General features: G+C 40.6%; 2 protein-coding genes across 2 annotated transcripts in view; one reads left to right on the top strand and one right to left on the bottom strand.

The window, feature by feature from the left end:
• Nucleotides 1–20,013, top strand: part of me1 (malic enzyme 1, NADP(+)-dependent, cytosolic) — a 227,982-nt gene that overhangs the window by 3,589 nt on the left and 204,380 nt on the right. The gene's annotated exons all lie outside the window — the stretch shown is intronic.
• prss35 (serine protease 35) lies at nucleotides 229–7,177 on the bottom strand. Its single transcript, XM_061949510.2, has 2 exons — nucleotides 6,993–7,177; nucleotides 229–2,527 (listed from the first exon to the last, which is right to left on the bottom strand). The coding sequence occupies exon 2, from the start codon at nucleotides 2,506–2,508 to the stop codon at nucleotides 1,246–1,248; it is 1,263 nt and encodes a 420-aa protein (XP_061805494.2). The 5' UTR covers nucleotides 2,509–2,527; nucleotides 6,993–7,177; the 3' UTR covers nucleotides 229–1,245.

The raw sequence follows: 20,013 nt of genomic DNA, 5'->3' as shown, positions 1-20,013 counted from the left end.
AATATCGGATATCGGCAAAAAGCCATTATCGGACATCCCTAATATTGACATTAAATAGTAACATAATATTGTGAATGCTTTCTTTAGTCCTTTTCAAGAAACCACAAACCAGGTGCTTCTTCTGCAATGCTGACTAGTTGATCTACATCTTAACAGAAAGGTAATTTTCAACACCTATAGTTGCTGTACATACTGTAAACCCTTATTTGTTGTAACGGTCATTAATACAAACACATACTTAGTAAAACAGATTTAATTGTTTGGAGTTCAATATTAATAATATTTGACATTTGGAATGTATTTGGTTTTTACAAAATACGTTTTTGGAACATTACAAATATATATTAAAAAAATGACATCCATATTAAAATTTGTGTTTAACAATACTGTTGAGTCGTGGTCAAATTAAACCCAGGGGATAAGATAAATCAATTAAATTATCAAGTAAATTAATACATGGTTCAGTTCCACCTTAACATAGCAGACATGTAGCCTCAGACCAATTTCATAGTTACAGTAGTAGGCTATCAAAATATATTCTAAAGAGTATCCTTTTCCCTGGATGAAAAAAAAGCTTATAGTTCCATAAATTAGCACCATTGTCTTCTGTAAAAGCACCAATAGAATTATGTGCACAACAATAACAATACAATTCACTGCAAAAACAAAGACAGAAAAAAACAAAGAAAAGCTGACAAGACAAGTTCTAAACAGAATGCATTAGAAGCATCTCCACTGTGTCAGAAAAAAAGATACAAAGCCAGACATACGGAAATCAAAAATACACATATGAAATGTTTCTTTATACTTGGTTGTGGAAAGAAAAATTTTACATTAATTTTGGTCCTGTGTCTTTTGTCAAAGCCAATGTCCATCTTTACAATGATGAAGTCACTGTACAAAGACAAGTTAGAATGAAAGACAACTGCAGCAAGCACAATTTCAGAAATATACCCAAGAAAAAAAAAACATTGACATATACAGAAAGCAGAACTGCAGATTGTAATGATCTGTAAACTATTCAAATACATATTTTTTTTCAGTTTTTAAGAAATAAATTAGAAAAGCCACAGTTCTCTTTTATGTGTCACAGAGTTCTGTTGTTGTCAACACTGAGTCTGTATGGCTGTGGAATGCGTGTTTGTAGATGATAGTAGCAGGAGGCACAGGTGACGGTTAGAGCTGATGGGCGTCCTTTGAGTGAAGAGGGGGTGTGGAGTTATTTGGGAAGGTTTTTGTTTTGCTTTAGGCCATCTGGCACTCACTTGAGTCTCCGTGGACCCAGTAGCAAATTTGGGCATACTTGAGAGGTGTTATCCTCACTGCAACATTGTAATCCTGCTGCAGACCATTCCCATTAACATCCACCCACTGGTGACCGGAAAATACCCCAATGATCTTCCTCTTCCACTTCTTTTTGCCCGGTTCTTTCAGACGGATGTAGACCCCAGAGCCACTAGAGCCCGGTTTGGCGTCACAGTGCTGGTACAACAAATCGTTGGACTCCTCAGTGACAGAGCAGAATCGGTACACCAGGTTTCCTGGCCGGTCGTCATCAAAGCCAGAAAAGTGGATTCTTCCAGCGGGGAGCTTCTTGATTGAGGGTATAACACCCAGATCCATATGTTTGACTTTAGGGGGTCTCTTCAGCTCTAGGACTGCATAGTCGTAATCTGCAGTCAGTCCATCAGACACATCTTTGAACCAGCCTTTTGGTACTTGGGTTTTCTTGACCCTGGTCCACCGAAATGAAGGTTTCTCCATTTCGACGCTGCGGCGACTCCGGCTCTTCCTACCCTTTCCTTTTCCTTTTCGGCTCCCTTCCTCTTCCACTTCCTTTAGTTCTTTAACGTCATCTCCTTTTCTCCGTTTACCCTTCCCTCGTCCACCTTTCCCTTTGCCTCCTTTTCCTCTCCTGGATTTTTCTTTAAGAATACCAACGCGAAGCTTCTGAACACCATCCAAATAATCCTTTCCATCATGGATGCAGTGGGCGGAAGTCAACACGTGTTTAGGTGACACCAGAACTCCAGAACATCCAGTGGAGATCTTGACAGAAGTGGAGAACGGATACTTAGTGGAGAACTGCTTATCAGATATGGTAAAGCGGCTGTCTGTGCCGTACACCTCTCGCTTATAACGAGAACTGGAAGAGCTGTTTCTGGACCAAGCTGTCACCTCATTCAGACCTTGCACAGACACTGAAGTATATGTGCGTGTACCATTCTCATAAACCGTCTCGTAGGATAGGAACTGCTCCATGTCATCCAGAGAAAGTGAGGGAAGGCGAAGCTGACACTCAATCCCGCAAGTTCCACTCGCCTGCGATTGAGTGTGGGCCGAGAAGTCGGGGCTACTCAGAGGCATAGTGCGCCTTTTTTTTACCAGAGGCAAATTCCACTGTGGCCAAGTGTACTCATCATCGACTGTTGCGGGCAACTCAGCAGCGACAGCCGCCACTGCCAATACCGCTACTGGGAGCAGGACACACAGGTGTATGGGGCCCATTGTTAAGTTGGGCCTGGTTCTGAAATAGAAATAACAAAGAGGAAGGTTAATGTGTTGAAAGGATTATAGATATCAAAACTAGGTACGATTCATTTGCTATGATGGGGATTGTATTACTAGTCTTTTCAATTCATATTTATTATCTTTATGAGAACCATGGGTACAAAAAAATTAATAAATTAATTATAAAAAAAAAAAAAAGAACCATGGGTACATAGAATTACTGAATTTTATTCAAACCACTGTCCAAACACTCAGATGTCAACCTAAAGTTTAGAATAAAATATGAATAAAAAAATCCCAAACTCTAACAACAATGGAGCGGGACTGGACGAGATGAGACAAAGCAGAATAGTAATTATCATTGTAAGCCGTCCACTACTGTACTATTATATGATTGTATGTATACATATGACTATTAATTATATTGAAATGTTACTAAAAACGATAACTACATATTATAAAGATTTAAACTAAAGGGCGGAGTATTTACTATCGGAACAATTGGAAATCCAAACACATTGGAATGTATTACACGTTCAATGGTGCATCATTGCAGACACAAATCAAAGGCATTCATATACAAAATACTGAATGTTTCAAGGCTGTCGCTTGACAACTCAAACTTTCACTTCCCTCCTCAGTTTTACTATGGGATTAAGGTCCAGTAACTACCTTGGCCAGGACAAAATTGGCTTTTGGGCGATCTGTTCCAACAACTAACATATTTATGAAATATAGGTCAATACATGTTTCTGCGTTGAAAGAATTCTTCCGTCACTTTTAGGAATGATAGTAATGGATTGGATTTATATAGTGCTGCATCTGCAACCACAGCTGCGCTAAAGGCAGGCTGACACAAATATGACTGACAGTTTGCAGATGATGTGGTCCTGATGGCTTCATCTGGCCAGGATCTTCAGCTCTCGCTGTATCGGTTCGCAGCCGAGTGTGAAGCAACTGGGATGAGAATCAGCACCTCCAAGTCCGAGTCCATGGTTCTCGCCCGGAAAAGGGTGGAGTGCCATCTCCGGGTTGGGGAGGAGACCCTGCCCCAAGTGGAGGAGTTCAAGTACCTAGGAGTCTTGTTCACGAGTGAGGGAAGAGTGGATCGTGAGATCGACAGGCGGATCGGTGCGGCATCTTCAGTAATGCGGATGCTGTATCGATCCGTTGTGGTGAAGAAGGAGCTGAGCCGGAAGGCAAAGCTCTCAATTTACCGGTCGATCTACGTACCCATCCTCACCTATGGTCATGAGCTTTGGGTTATGACCGAAAGGACAAGATCACGGGTACAAGCGGCCGAAATGAGTTTCCTCCGCCGGGTGGCAGGGCTCTCCCTTAGAGATAGGGTGAGAAGCTCTGTCATCCGGGAGGAGCTCAAAGTAAAGCCGCTGCTCCTCCACATCGAGAGGAGCCAGATGAGGTGGTTCAGGTATCTGGTCAGGATGCCACCCGATCGCCTCCCTCGGGAGGTGTTTAGGGCACGTCCGACCGGTAGGAGGCCACGGGGAAGACCCAGGACACGTTGGGAAGACTATGTCTCCCGGCTGGCCTGGGAACACCTCGGGATCCCCCGGGAAGAGCTGGACGAAGTGGCTGGGGAGAGGGAAGTCTGGGCTTCCCTGCTTAGGCTGCTGCCCCCGCGACCCGACCTCGGATAAGCGGAAGAAGATGGATGGAGTTTGCACCACTTGAAATGAATTCAGTGTGGGTGACATTGGAGGAAAGGTGGGTGGTTGTTGTTTTAGTGTTCATTGGAATTTTGACAACCATTGTTAATCCTCTTTTGTTCTTAAGTGATAAACATATTAGGTATAACAACCAATTTGTGCATTCACCGCCTCATCAATATTAGGCGGACAATTAAGTACAGATAAAATTACTATTTTTGACGATGTTAATCTTTTATTTAAGTTGCAGATAGGCTACAAAAGGACAAGCGGTACTAAATGGATAGATCTAAGACCATAAAAACAAATATAAGCTGTTTCAGGCTTATTAGACCTTGTTTATCTGTTCAAGCTGCACAAGTTTACATGCAGGCAATGATTTTATCCCATATGTCTTATTGTGCCATGGTCTGGGGACAGGCCACGAGATGTGTAGTGAAGCCTCTGTTGTCATTATATAAACAATCACTAAAGATATTTGACCAAAAACCAATGAAGCATCATCACTGCCATATTACCCAAACAAATAACATGATGAGTTTTGATAATTTTATACATTTTTAATTTTTAAAAGCTATTTTTAAGTGTCTTAATGGATTAGCCCCTGATGTGATGTGTCAAGAAATACAAAGATGCAGTAGTGAAGGTGTGCAGACTCGAGCTGCAGTCGGTGGGAGCTGTAGAGTGAAAAGGTGCCGGACGACTCTGGGTCAGTCTGCGTTCTCAGTGAAGGCCTCACATCTGTGGAACTCTTTGCCACTGGAGTTAAAGTCACAGTCGGACATTAAACGTTTTTCTACAAAACTGAAAAAGTGGCTTGAGGAAAATCAGAAGTGTGACCACTACAACTGGATGTAGTATGGACAAATGGGGCCAATTATTTTCATTGTGTTTTAAAATTCTCTCATCTTTTTGTAAAAGCCTAACCAGGGACAATGGATGCAAATTAGCCTATGGCTTTAAGTCTTATGTATTTTGACATAGTTTAACTATGGGTAGCAATGTTTAGTTGTACTGTCCCTGTCAAATAAATACACGAATGAATGAATGAAAGGATGGATGTCCGAATGCAGCTGGGATAGGCTCCAAAGAGGGACAAGAAAAATGGATAGATGGATGGATGGGTCTAAACACAGTTCCGATTTTAGCCAGAGAGAGGCAGTATCCACCCAAGTTCACAACCAGAAGTTTCTTGCACAGCAACTGTAGCAGCTAAGCAGCAGACTTCACCAGTTCTCCAAAATGCAAGTCTGCACGAAATGATTGGTACCATTATTTATAGCCTACGGACATATTGGCCCCATGCTGCTTTGTTGCATCAGCTGTATGGTTAAGAGATTTATGTGTTCTTTGAGTCACAGCTGTGGCTAACATTGAGGTGAGGATGAACTCTGATCCTCAAAATGAGCACAAGACAGTGGCCTGGAGGTTTGCCACAATGGTTAACCTTCTCTTTTAGTCTGGTTTCTTAAGCTGCACTGTCAATAAAAGGCATGTGTACTGTTTCATGCTTCTCAGTATGGCATTGAAGCAAATATATTCCTGATAACGCGGTAAAGAGAAGTCTGTTTTGGATAATTGAGAAAACAAAGTCTGGACGTTTCATTACGTCAGCTCAACTGTGGTCATGGAGTCACAGCGGCCACTGTTGACTCCATGAGGAGAAAATCACAAGGATGCTGCTGCAGACAGTCTGATATCTAGGCTTTCCAGCTGGAGGATAAACGTCCGGTGGTGTGCGTTGTGGTGTAAAGTGGGGTAGGGGAACTGGGCAGCTTTCACAGGCACATTCCTTTTCAATGACATTGACGGTCGCTATGAAAATGAGCCGCAGCTCAGCAGAGATTCCACAGAAAGGACAAACTGATACACAGCATCAGTACTTCATCTTCTAATAATGAGATGCTGGAAACTCTCTTTCAAAACATCAACACCATTTCATTCCAAGTTGGGTGGTGCAGAAGTCAGCCAAGAAGAATCCAACATCAAGATGACTGGCTCAAGTTTAGCACTCAGTCCTTTCAAATAGAGGCCAAACTAACCTGCCAAAAACATACGAGTAATAAAATAAGCCCCTGAGAGCTTCACAATTGAGACTAAAATGACCTTTGGTGTCTGTTCAACTTCACACTACCTCAGCCAGATTCAGACGTCACAAAGACATTGGAGAGTCTGCAATAACTCACCAGGGTGGAAAGTGACTGATGCACTGCCACCATGGCTCCTAGTCACATGAAGATCTCATTTGAGTTCAATTATTTTCCCACACAAGTCAGCTGAGAAGCATTTTGTGCCCTCTTCATCAAAATCCAGCTGGGCACACTGTGTACTTAATGACCGACAGAGGGCGCAATTGTCCCAGGTCGTCTTCAATAGAGCGTCAAGCAATGTTTATTTTACAGCTCAACATTGCTGGAGGATTTCAACCAATTTGACTCATTTTGTTTTCTGAAAATTGCTTTTATTCAAGTATGGAATTTCCATTTTGAACTTTTTTTAAAGAAAAAAACTGCCAAAAAGTAAACTAAGTATTTAATCATTATCGTCTATATTTCACTGTTAAAACTGTAAACCAAAGAATACAATCACAATCAATTTAACAGAGAATAAAGTGTGTGCATTTAAAATAGTAGTGCTCCTCTAGTGATTAAATCCCTATGTGCCAAATAAAAGTTTAAAATTGACCTAAAAGATGCCATAAAAAAAGTTTGAAAATGACAATGAAGTGATCTAATTAAACATGGAAGCATGCAAATTATAACAAACAAAGCAGCAGACAAAAACAGCAATGTAAATACAAAGACTTTATACCTGCTTGCATCCGATTGATGGATATACCAAATCCGCAATGTACCGTTTGTCTTCCCTAGATATACACAGATAATGTCCTGTTGGAAAACAAACGCTTGTCACTGCATCCCAGACGTCCTGGCATCAGCAGGGCGACAGCTCCTCTCTTCTCATTGCTCCTTCCAAGTGGCTGGAGAGAAAGTTGAAAGCACTTGATGCTGAGGAGGGAGGCAGGGATGGGGGGCGGTGGGGGGTAAATACAATCTGAAAAGAACTTTTTCCTTCTCTCTCTCTTTCTGGTGACAAAGCCTTGTGCTCACACGGGGGGGTGGGGCCACAGCAAGTGCCCAAAGCTTAGAGGCTGATTTGGGGGTTAAGTCAGTAGCGTATTCAGCAGCATGTAGCCACACAGGATCTGCGATAGTGTGCACAAGTTGGACACAAATCAAGCCTGGTTCTGTGGGAATATTGTATACAGGAATGTGTTCCACTGGTCTTTAAATAATTGTGTGGGAGTACACCACTTTTCTGTAAATGATAACCAAAGTAAGACCAAAATACCGCACATTGAACATGCAATGTGGCGTCTGGCATTAATTACTGCTGAGAGAAGTGATTAATATGAATTGTAGTTATAATATGACTCGACTACATTGTGCCCTTGCATTTGAATGGAATCGCGCCTTGGTCCACCTATTTTCAATTGGGCCAGGTTACTTCAAGTGTTTCGAACTGAAGCGCCGATCGGAGCACCGGCACGAGCCAAACCTGCCAGGCTTTAGGTGCTAAAAGGGCCCAAGCACGGTGAATTGGCCAAGTGCCAAGCCGTACGCCGTAAGGCTGAGGTGTCAAATTCAATTACGCAGGGGGCAAAAATTCACAGGATGCTTTAAGTTCGCGGGCCCCATCGGCATTCACGTGTGTCGTATACCACGCACAGGTGACGAAAAAAAAAATTCATGTTTTTTCCCAGACTCTGTGTAAGTGGGCACTGATTTTAAAGATACGGATGTGTTATCTGCCAATCACTTGTGGCTGCTTTTTATTGGACAAAAGGTGCATGGCAGCCTGGGCAATATGGCCTATAAATAAAATCTCAGATTTTTTGACAAAAAATTCAATATACGATTTTTTTCAGATTTTTTCCCCATACTTTTTAAACAAACCAATAAATACAAAAACACATTTTTGTTTTATTTGATCAAACACTAGTAGTTTTAAATTAAGGTTAGAATTAGCCATGTTTTGCTAAGCTAAGGAAATAAGGGGGCGGGCGACGGCTACGGGAGCTCATGTGGGCAAAAATATATGCCCAAGCAAGACGAGAAAAACAAATATTTGTTGTTTTTTAAATCGTCTGTAACAAAAAACGAATTTTTCAATAAAATTGATATATCGCCGAGTCCTTAGAGCCGGTAAATGTGTTACAGACATTTTTTTTAAATTACAGTTGTGTCGATGGACATTTTTAAATAACTATTGTGGAAATGTATACTTTTGAAAATATCAGCGTTCTTGTTTGTTCGTTCCTGCTTGAAGAGTTCTATTTTCCGACAGTCTGAGAGTCCGTAAATGTGGTTGGTGATCGTCCACCATCTTATCGTCCTTTTAACATCAGGGCAAAATCTACAATAGTTTATATGCACACAAAAACAGCAGATTCCGGGAGATTTGTAACTTCAGTCGGGATGTCGGTTGAAAAGGGCAGTTTTGAGAGTCTTCTACAGAATCCAGAAGAGTTGGCGAGCGTCAGCATACGTCTGAATAGCAGCATGCCTTTTGTTGTTACAATTCTGACTTTTGCCTGTGCTGTCGTGCATCTTCCATTCATCCATTGCAGAGAAATGGCCCCAGAATGGTGCATCGTGCAGGGCTGTGTATAGAGATCTGGCCCCTTGGCTGGCACGGCTCCATGGAGATGAGTGTTTGTCAAGTGCACGGTCAATTTGTTTACCCTTTTCCTCTCAACGACAGCATCTCAGTCATATTACGACAATTTCCGAGACTTTCTGCATTTAGATTCTGTTTTTATTGATTGATTGATTGAAACTTTTATTAGTAGATTGCACAGTACAGTACATATTCCGTACAATTGACCACTAAATGGTAACACCCGAATAAGTTTTTCAACTTGTTTAAGTCGGGGTCCACGTGAATCAATTCATGGTAACGAACATTGATTCTGTCTGCCGTTCTGTTTCCTTCCGGGGCGGTTAAAGGTTGACGGCGACTGGCTGTTCCGCCATATCTTTTTTAATGCTTTGCAGCGACAGCTGAATGAATATGACAGCATGCACATGTAATAATTACGAAGGTCAGATGGATTAAAAAGGACCGACAGCAGTATCATTAGTCCAGAATTTTCACGCTCCGTTTGGACAGACCCAATTAGGAAGCGGTACCCATACTTGCCAACCCTCCCGGATTTTCCGGGAGACTCCCGAAATTCAGTGCCTCTCCCGAAAACCTCCCGGAAGGAATTTTCTCCCGAAAATCTCCCGGAATTCAGCCGGAGCTGGAGGCCACGCCCCCTCCAGCTTCATGCAGACCTGAGTCCAGTTTGCGCACACAAGGAGACGAAGCAGAAGAACGAGACCATAGTCGAAGAGCGCAGGGGAGACACTTCTCCAGGGCCGATGTATGCTCGGGGCAACACCTTTCACCTTACCCGGCAGTGGGTCTCCACAGCGGACGACTTTAGGGTGAATGATGAGTCCAGCGATTAGTTGCAAATCTTGCTTTATTGATTGCTTACACACAGCCAATCCAACACAAAACCAACTAGTCCCTCCCCGCACTCACGCTACCGCTCCCTCTCTTCTCTCGCCCACACACTCACTGACGTCACTCACCTCACATGCTGTCACCTATTAAAGGGCCACACACACACATACTCTACTCTCATAACACACAGTACAGTTAGTAGAACAACTGTGTTTTCATTACTGTGTATTTGATAGGTGCCATTGCCCTGGAATTGTATTGCATTGTACTTTCAAGTACAACAATGAGTAGATGAGTGTTATGTGTGTGTATATGTGTAAATAAATGAACACTGAAATTCAAGTATTTATTTTATTTATATATATAATAAAATAAATAAATATATATATAGCTAGAATTCACTGAAAGTCAAATATTTCATATATATATATATATATATATATATATATATATATATATATATATATATATATATATATGAAATACTCGAGTTAGTGAATTCTAGCTGTAAATATACTCCTCCCCTCTTAACAACGCCCCCAACCACGCCCCCACCCCAACCACGCCCCGCCCCACCCCCCACCTCCCGAAATCGGAGGTCTCAAGGTTGGCAAGTATGCCGGTACCTAAAAATACTGGTACCTGGTATACATCCCTAGCCCCAAGGCCCCATCACATTTGGACACAGTGTGGAGGAGTAGAAAATACTTTGGCTCTTGGTGTGAATCCAGTTAATGAAAATGGGTGAGCAAATTACAATTTGCAACCTTTTCCAATTATTTGTAGCCTTTTTGGTGCTCAATAATAATTGTCCATTTGACTGCAGAAAAAAAAAAACAGGTTTGGAGTTGATATTTTGGAGCTAATTGATGGGTTTTACCAATATGAAGTCTCAATTAAAGTGAAAGAAGACATCATCAGGCTGGAAAAAGCACAGCCAGCCAAATGTATCGATTAGCGAGGGAGCAGAAATGTCTGTCTGAAGTGGACACTGCATTGGAGGATCATGGGAAATAGGGGTCCCACCAGAGGTGATAATTGTGTTTTGGAAAATACATTGGAGGTATAAAAAATGGGTTTTAGAAAATGGGAAAAATCTATTATTTCAGCTGGAGACATCACTGGGTGGGACTTCACCAGATGAAGCACATATGTTTAACAGATAACTCTTTTTTTGTCCACACCTTCATCAGAGCGAACACACTGGACAAACCACACTTCAGATCAGTGATCAACTATTATTCCCAATTTTAAGTCAGATATTTGATTTGGTGCAATTATGCAACATTGACTTGCTTCAGCTTCAGTGAGCCAAAAAAAGGCAATCGTGCATATAATGAGGGAGATGAAAGTGTAAGAAGGGTATGATTGCACACATCTGGCACAAGACAGAATTAAGTCCACATTGAGTTGTTTGGATTTGAAACCTTTGTGGAATCACTTAGAGTATTTGGTTTTGTAGTTAATAATAGGAGTTTTTGTGTGTGCACATGTAATCCGAAGGAAGTTAGAGGTAAGGAAGACTTGGGTGGCCGTGCACACCTGACATAGCTTGTTAAAAGTCATGCAGATAATCATCTGTAAAGGGTGATGACCACACGTGTGGTGCGCACGTTCACATAGACTACACATTCATGTGCTCTCGCTGGGTATAGACACACATTTTTATATTGGGCTCGCTATGTTATACTTACAATACAGTTGAAGAAAATGAACAGTTAGGGCCTGATCTACGGTACTAAGATCCAAATAACAAGTGCTAAACAGCGTGTGCAAACTATACAATTGAGTGTAATATTAGTGGGCATGTTTCAGATGATCTACTAAGACTGTGTGTACAACTGATAACAAGTGCAAAACGGGTGCGGACCGCCCTATTTAAATGAGGTTTTTGCATGTAAAACGGCTGTCACCATGGAGATACTCATTTCCCTCCATTTATGGCATCCTATGGCCCTACCTAGTGGCGTTTTATCATGTTGTTGACATGCAGCACTCAAATAATATAATATGAACCACTTTTTTTAGGCTATGTTGAAGCGCGATCTCGACAACAGAACCTATATTGTGCTTGTGCGTCTGAAATGATCCCGACAGAAGAAGAAAATGCATATTGCAAGAAGTTTTTTCACAAAGGAAATATGTTGTATTAATATAGTTCCTCTATGAAATGTCATCAATCAATCAATCAATCTTTATTTATATAGCCCTAAATCACAAGTGTCTCAAAGGGCTGCACAAGCCACAACGACATCCTCGGTACAAAGCCCACATACGGGCAAGGAAAAACTCACCCCAGTGGGACGTCGATGTGAATGACTATGAGAAACCTTGGAGAGGACCGCATATGTGGGTAACCCCCCCCCTCTAGGGGAGACCGAAAGCAATGGATGTCGAGTGGGTCTGACATAATATTGTGAGAGTCCAGTCCATAGTGGATCCAACATAATAGTAAGAGTCCAGTCCATAGTGGGGCCAGCAGGACACCATCCCGAGCGGAGACGGGTCAGCAGCGCAGAGATGTTCCCAGCCGATGCACAGGCGAGCGGTCCACCCCGGGTCCCGACTCTGGACAGCCAGCACTTCATCCATGGCCACCGGACCTGTGCCCCCCCCCCCCCCCCCCCCCCCCCCCCTCAAGGAAAAGGGGAGCAGAGGAGAAAAGAAAAGAAACGGCAGATCAACTGGTCTAACAGGGGGGCTATTTAAAGGCTAGAGTATACAAATGAGTTTTAAGATGGGACTTAAATGCTTCTACTGAGGTAGCATCTCTAATTGTTACCGGGAGGGCATTCCATAGTACTGGAGCCCGAATAGAAAACGCTCTATAGCCCGCAGACTTTTTTTGGGCTCTGGGAATCACTAATAAGCCGGAGTTCTTTGAACGCAGATTTCTTGCCGGGACATATGGTACAATGCAATCGACAAGATAGGACGGAGCTAGACCGTGTAGTATTTTATACGTAAGTAGTAAAACCTTAAAGTCACATCTTAAGTGCACAGGAAGCCAGTGCAGGTGAGCCAGTATAGGCGTAATATGATCAAACTTTCTTGTTCTTGTCAAAAGTCTAGCAGCCGCATTTTGTACCAACTGTAATTTTTTAATGCTAGACATAGGGAGACCCAAAAATAATACGTTACAGTAGTCGAGACGAGACGTAACGAACGCATGAATAATGATCTCAGCGTCGCTAGTGGATAAAATAGAACAAATTTTAGCGATATTACGGAGATGAAAGAAGGCCGTTTTAGTAACACTCTTAATGTGTGATTCAAACGAGAGAGTTGGGTCGAAGATAATACCCAGATTCTTTACTGATTCGCCTTGTGTAATTGTTTGGTTGTCAAATGTTAAGGTGGTATTATTAAATAAATGTCGGTGTTTAGCAGGACCGATAATCAGCATTTCCGTTTTCTTGGCGTTGAGTTGCAAGAAGTTAGCGGACATCCATTGTTTAATTTCATTAAGACATGCCTCCAGCTGACTACAATCCGGCGTGTTGGTCAGCTTTAGGGGCATGTAGAGTTGGGTGTCATCAGCATAACAATGAAAGCTAACACCGTATTTGCGTATGATGTCGCCTAGCGGCAGCATGTAAATACTACAGAGTGCAGGGCCAAGAACCGAACCCTGAGGAACTCCGCACGTTACCTTAACATAGTCCGAGGTCACATTATTATGGGAGACGCATTGCATCCTGTCAGTAAGATAAGAGTTAAACCACGACAAAGCTAAGTCTGACATACCAATACGTGTTTTGATACGCTCTAATAAAATATTATGATCGACGGTATCGAAAGCAGCGCTAAGATCAAGAAGCAGCAACATAGATGACGCATCAGAATCCATCGTTAGCAGTAGATCATTAGTCATTTTTGCGAGGGCTGTCTCCGTAGAGTGATTTGCCCTGAAACCGGATTGAAAAGGTTCACAGAGATTGTTAGACACTAAGTGTTCATTTAGCTGCTGTGCGACAATTTTTTCGAGGATTTTCGAAATAAAGGGAAGGTGGGACACCGGTCGGTAGTTTACCATGAGGTCAGGATCAAGGTTAGGTCTTTTGAGCAGAGGATGAATAACCGCTTTCTTGAATGCTAGGGGAACAGTGCCAGAGGAAAGTGATAAGTTTATAATATTTAGCACTGATGGACCTAATAATACAAAAAGCTCCTTGATAAGTTTCCCAGGAAGTGGGTCAAGTAAACATGTTGTTTGTTTTATCCCACTTACACGCTGTAATAGTTCCTCTAATGTTATTTCATCAAAAAGAGAGAGACTATTTTGTACTGCAGTATCCGTCGTAGATACAGTTGTATCTGTGTTCATAGAACCCAGTTGTAGCTGGGATGCGTTGTCTTTAATCTCCTTTCTAATGAGTTCAATTTTCTTATTAAAGAAATTCATAAAGTCATCTGCCGAGTGGGTGGAGCTATTGGGAGGAGTCCCTTGTTGGGTTAGCGATGCTACTGTACTAAACAAAAATTTAGGGTCGTTTTTGTTGAGGCGGATGAGATTTGAGTAATATTTAGCTTTAGCTAAGGTAAGCATGCGTTTATACGATATTAAACTATCACTCCATGCTTGATGGAAAACCTCAAGCTTGGTCGCACGCCATTTGCGTTCCAACTTTCTACATGATAATTTATGAGCTCTGGTTTCCTCTGTAAACCATGGGGTGCGCCTTTTAGGGGCCCTTTTTTGTTTTAGCGGTGCTATACTATCAATGGTTTTGCGCAGGGCATTGTCAAAGTTGTTAGTGAGGTTATCAATAGAGCCGACATAATTTGGGAATGGTGCCATTACCGAAGGCAGTAGGTCAGCAAGAGTCATCGTTGTGGCGGCATTAATGTTGCGGCTGCTATAGCAGTTATTATTATTATTAGTTTGTTGACAATGAGTCAGAACTTCGAATTTTATAAGGTAATGATCGGACATTACTTTAGTATACGGGAGTACCATAACTTTGGAGGTGGTGACACCCCTGACCAGCACTAGATCTATCGTATTGCCGTTGCGATGCGTAGGTTCATTTATTATTTGTGTAAGACCACAGCTATCAATTATAGTCTGGAGCGCCACGCACTGAGGGTCCGATGGGGTATTCATATGGATATTAAAGTCCCCCATTATGATTATATTGTCTGCGTGCGTCACTAGATCAGCAACGAACTCTGAGAATTCATTAATAAAGTCCGAGTAGTAGTCATGAATAAAACCCTGAATCGATTGATTTTGTTTTAATCAGCACCCTTAGGTCATCCTTCAGCTATGAAATCATAAAATTATATTTTTAAATAGGCGGTATGTCTAATATTTACATTTTTGCCAGCTCCAACAGTTTGACATGCACACAGACAGAATATTCTCTTTTAGTCATCTGTCTTTGCACAGTCGTTGCCTCCATTCTCATAGCCATTTGTGCCCAAATGATACATTTCAAAAATAAATATAGATGCAAAACAGCAGATGCAGAACAGTTTTAATCTTGATAAATCACATTGCAAGCGTTAAATTAATATATTTGCTTATTCTCCTCATGCCAGTATTGTGGGCGTTCTAATGATCAGCATATACTCTGCATATACTGTACACTCTGGATTGCGTTCCTTATTTTGCTCACTTAAGAGACGCAATCCTCTGCACACAAGCTTTATAGTATAATCACTGGATACATATAACAATTTAATAAAAAAAAAAAAATGTTTACATTTTTTTTCTTTCCATGATGGAAGGTGAGGCCCCGCTGTTGTCATGTCATGTTCGGATGTACTTTCTGGACGCCGTCTTTGCTCCACAGTAAGTCTTTGCTGTCGTCCAGCATTTTGTTTTTGTTTACTTTGTAGCCAGTTCAGTTTTAGTTTAATTCTGCATAGCCTTCCCTAACTCTCCTTTTGTTTAAGCATTAGACACCCTTTTACCTGCACGCTGTTTCCGACATCTACAAAGCAATTAGCTACCGGCTGCCACCTACTGATATGGAAGAGTATTACACGGTTACTCTGCCGAGCTCTAGACAGCACCGACACTCAACAACAACACATCATTTGCAGACTATAATTACTGATTTGCAAAAAATATTTTTTTACCTCAAATAGGTGAAGTTAGATCATCTCCCACGGCACACCAGACAGTATCTCACGGCACACTAGTGTGCCGCGGCACAGTGGTTGAAAAACACTGTTGTAGATGATGCTACATATGTACAACATAAACCACATGATGTTAGTACATCAGTCGAAGAAAAAGATCAAACTACATAAATAACATACTGTAATTTGATTTTGATATAATTGTTTTTATCTTGATAAATTGAAAATGAACACCAATGAGTTGACTGATAAACATTATCACATAATTTATTCATAAAATATAAATAAGGACAAATAAAGACGGAATACTATTAACAGCAACATTTAAGTGTAAAAAAAACAACAACATTATGATTTGTACAATTTCAGATAGTGCTTGTTCTATTTTTAAACAAAGAAAACAATCTGAAGTTGTCTTTATTTGTAAATTATCGTGCCGTGATTGGGAGTAGATTTTTCTCCATGTGGCCCCCGATCTAAAATACGTTTGACACCCCTGCTTTATTTAATTGGCCTTATAAGGAGCAGAACAATTGTAAAGAAATGTGTGCTGTCAAACAATTAAACAACTTTAATCAGATCAATTACAGGGTTACTGTAGATTATTTTGGATTATTCTTGATTGTACATCATTCACTTTTCATCTATAATATTCATGTTTGATTTTGCATGAACAGAGAGAGTCACGGTATATGAATGCGCGTACCATGTTTATTAAACATATTTAACATCATGTTCATATTAGCTAAAATTTGTGTTTTTCTAAACAAACATTTACCGTATTTTTCGGAGTATAAGTCGATCCGGAGTATACAGTAAGTCACACCGGCCGAAAATGCATAATAAAGAAGGAAAAAAACATATATAAGTCGCACTGGAGTATAAGTCGCATTTTTGGGGGAAATGTATTTGATAAAACCCAACACCAAGAATAGACATTTGAAAGGCAATTTAAAATAAATAAAGAATAGTGAACAACAGGCTGAATAAGTATGTTATATGAGGCATAAATAACCAACTGAGAACGTGCCTGGTATGTTAACGTAACATATTATGGTAAGAGTCATTCAAATAACTATAACATATAGAACATGCTATACGTTTACCAAACAATCTGTCACTCCTAATCGCTAAATCCCATGAAATCTTATACGTCTAATCTCTTACGTGAATGAGCTAAATAATATTATTTGATATTTTACGGTAATGTGTTAATAATTTCACACATAAGTCGCTCCTGAGTATAAGTCGCACCCCCGGCCAAACTATGAAAAAAACTGCGACTTATAGTCCGAAAAATACGGTATTAACATTATTGTTGACCTGTTACTCTTTTTGTGCTATTTATGTGTTATTTTATAATAGAAGTAAAAATACAACTTCCTGCAGAGTGTGCACCATACTTTGTGTCGTGCCACATGTTCCATCATGGTTTTTTTGTACTTAAAAAAAATGGTCGATTGAGAGGACTAACATGCTGTGTCTTCCATGTGGATTTGTTTGGTTCTTCAGCCTGTCATTACTGGATCAACTGCCCAGTTGCACATGCACAACGCTAACACTACTTGGATAAACTGCCCAAAATGCGTTGCCAAAGACATTTTGGGGATTTTGAGTCATTCTGCGCAACATATTGGATTGTCAGGGGAATATTTTTTACCTTAAAGCAGAGTGAAATGCATAGGGAGTCTCACTCTCTACTAATTTTGTTCTGTTTAAGGACAAAACGCATAATAAGTACACTGTGTTTTTATCGTTCCAAATACACGCACATAGAGGTGCTAGGAACGAGACAAAGCGAGAGAAAACGCGCCAGACTTGGTAGGTAGAGCACGATCTTTTCCACAGCTCTGGTACTTATTCCATTTGAAAGAACCTGGGAGGACTGCGCCTTTTAAAAGGGGGTAGCCAAACAGGTTAATCGTGTTAAATAATTGGGTAACACTTTAGTATGGGGAACATATTCTAAGTAACAAAGACTTAATTAATAGTTATTTGGACACTAGGGGAACATATTGTAAGTAACAAAGACTTAATTTAGAGTTATTTGGTTAGGGTTGGGGTAGGGGTCAGGGTTAGGGCATACTTGCCAACATTGAGACCTCCGATTTCGGGAGGTGGGGGGTGGGGGCGTGGTCGGGGGTGGGGGGGGGCGTGGTTAAGAGGGGAGGAGTATATTGACAGCTAGAATTCACCAAGTCAAGTATTTCATATATATATATATATATATATCTACATCCTGAAAATATGCAAACAAACTGTGTTTAGATAATTGATACTTCAAACTTGCATAAATAAATATTAAGGAATATAACATAACTTGGCTTCTGTGAGTTTCAAAACGTAATGAATAAAATGCTAAAGTTGTTGATAAACAAGCAATTATTTTAATAATTAAATATGGTCATTTTAAATGAATTATTATGATAATTTAAAATCAATTATTTCAAATATGTTTATTTTAATGTATAATTCTATGGCTGGATGTAATAAGGAGTCACGAAAAAATACAAATAAAAATACAATCAATTTTGATGTTTTTAGCAAAATATAGTAAAAATGTATTTTTTTAATTATTTTTTAAAATTAATAAATATATTTATTTTTAGGTAAAATAAACATAATAATACAATTTATCTCTAGTCTGGATGATTTAGTTCTTGTCACCCTGTTGTCCTCCCGTCATGAAAAAAGGCTGTCCTCACTCAGGTCCGCATGGAGCTGGAGGGGGCGTGGCTTCCAGCTCCGGCTAAAAATCGGGAGATTTTCGGGAGAATATTTGTCCCGGGAGGTTTTCGGGAGAGGCGCTGAATTTCGGGAGTCTCCCGGAAAATTCGGGAGGGTTGGCAAGTATGGGTTAGGGTTAGGTTAGGGTTGGGGTTGGGGTTAGAGTTAGAGTTAGGGTTAGGGTTAGGGTTAGGGCCATGCAGAATAAGGCATTAATAAGTACTTAATAGTGACTAAGTAAGAGCCAATATGTTACTAATTTGCATTTTAATAAGCAAATAATTCATGGTGAATATGTTACCCATACTAAATAAAGTGTTACCAAAAATTGTAATCGGAATAATGGTGATGGTGGAATTATCAGCATTAAGGTGTGAGCTTTGGCATCTATAAAAAATGAGATTTCGAACTCATTCTAAAGTTTTGTCAACAATGCAGCAAAAATTAACACAAGGTATTTTCCTGTTATCTGTTCAATTCAAGGTCAAAGGTCATACAGGAGGGGGGAAACAGAGAGAGTCAAGTCCCGGCTTGCAACCTGTGGTTTCTACATAGAAAAGCAGTGAGTGATATTTTTGGTGGGGGGGAGGCACACTGTGAATAGAGGGTCTTTTGTGCCGGGTGTAACACCCTCATGGGAAGTGCTCCCTTTGCGCACTGGTGTGGTTGTACGTAATTATTGGAGGAAGCCAAGTTTCAGGAATACCATCAGTTATCTTGGAGTTGAGGAAAAAAAGGTGTTTTACTAGTGCCCTTAAGCAATAGTGAAGCTCACCAAATCTCACAACGCTTAGGTTTTTCCATTGAAACTCTATCTTGGAAGACGTTTTCTGTAAACAGCAGAAGACATTAAAGACTACCCAATCCTCTGCACAGACCACTCTAATAAACCCACTCAGGGGGCTGCAGTGGGCCACAGTTCACTTCCACTGGCTTTATTTTGACAACTGAAAGGTCTTTTAGCTCAGCTAAGCACTACTTTGCTCTCAACAGACCGCCATTGATATGATAGGAATCTGTACTTTACACACGGACGTGAGGAGCAAAACTCACACATCAGTAATCAAACTAATTGTATGACTTTCTGTGATTAATTATCTGCAATTATAAATAGATAGCGTTGATTTGATTTTTCAGAGGGTACTGCATGATATTGTTTTCTAATCCTCATGTCAACATATCATTTATGACTGGTCATGATCTGGTAGCTATTTGACACATTTTGAAGTTATTTGACTTTAGGAAGGTTTTTGGCCTATGGCAGTGGTTCTTAACCTTGTTGGAGGTACCGAACCCCACCACTTTCATATGCGCATTCACCGAGCCCTTCTTTAGTGAAAAATAAAATGTTTTTTTTTTTTTCAAATTCAAGACAAAGTTATATGTTTTTGGTAACACTTTAGTATGGGGAACATATTCTAAGTAACAAAGACTTAATTTAGAGCCATTTGGTTAGGGTTAGGGTTAAGGTTAGAGGGTCAGGGTTATAATAAGGCCATGC

The sequence above is a fragment of the Nerophis lumbriciformis genome, linkage group LG04, assembly GCF_033978685.3.
Source record: "Nerophis lumbriciformis linkage group LG04, RoL_Nlum_v2.1, whole genome shotgun sequence".
Lineage (NCBI taxonomy): Eukaryota > Metazoa > Chordata > Actinopteri > Syngnathiformes > Syngnathidae > Nerophis > Nerophis lumbriciformis.
Note: the sequence above shows the minus strand (reverse complement) of the source record. Positions and strands in the feature narration are given on the sequence as shown.

Coding starts and splice junctions, on each gene's coding strand:
- prss35 (XM_061949510.2), bottom strand. CDS start 2,508: ATGGGCCCCATACACCTGTGTGTCCTGCTCCCAGTAGCGGTATTGGCA.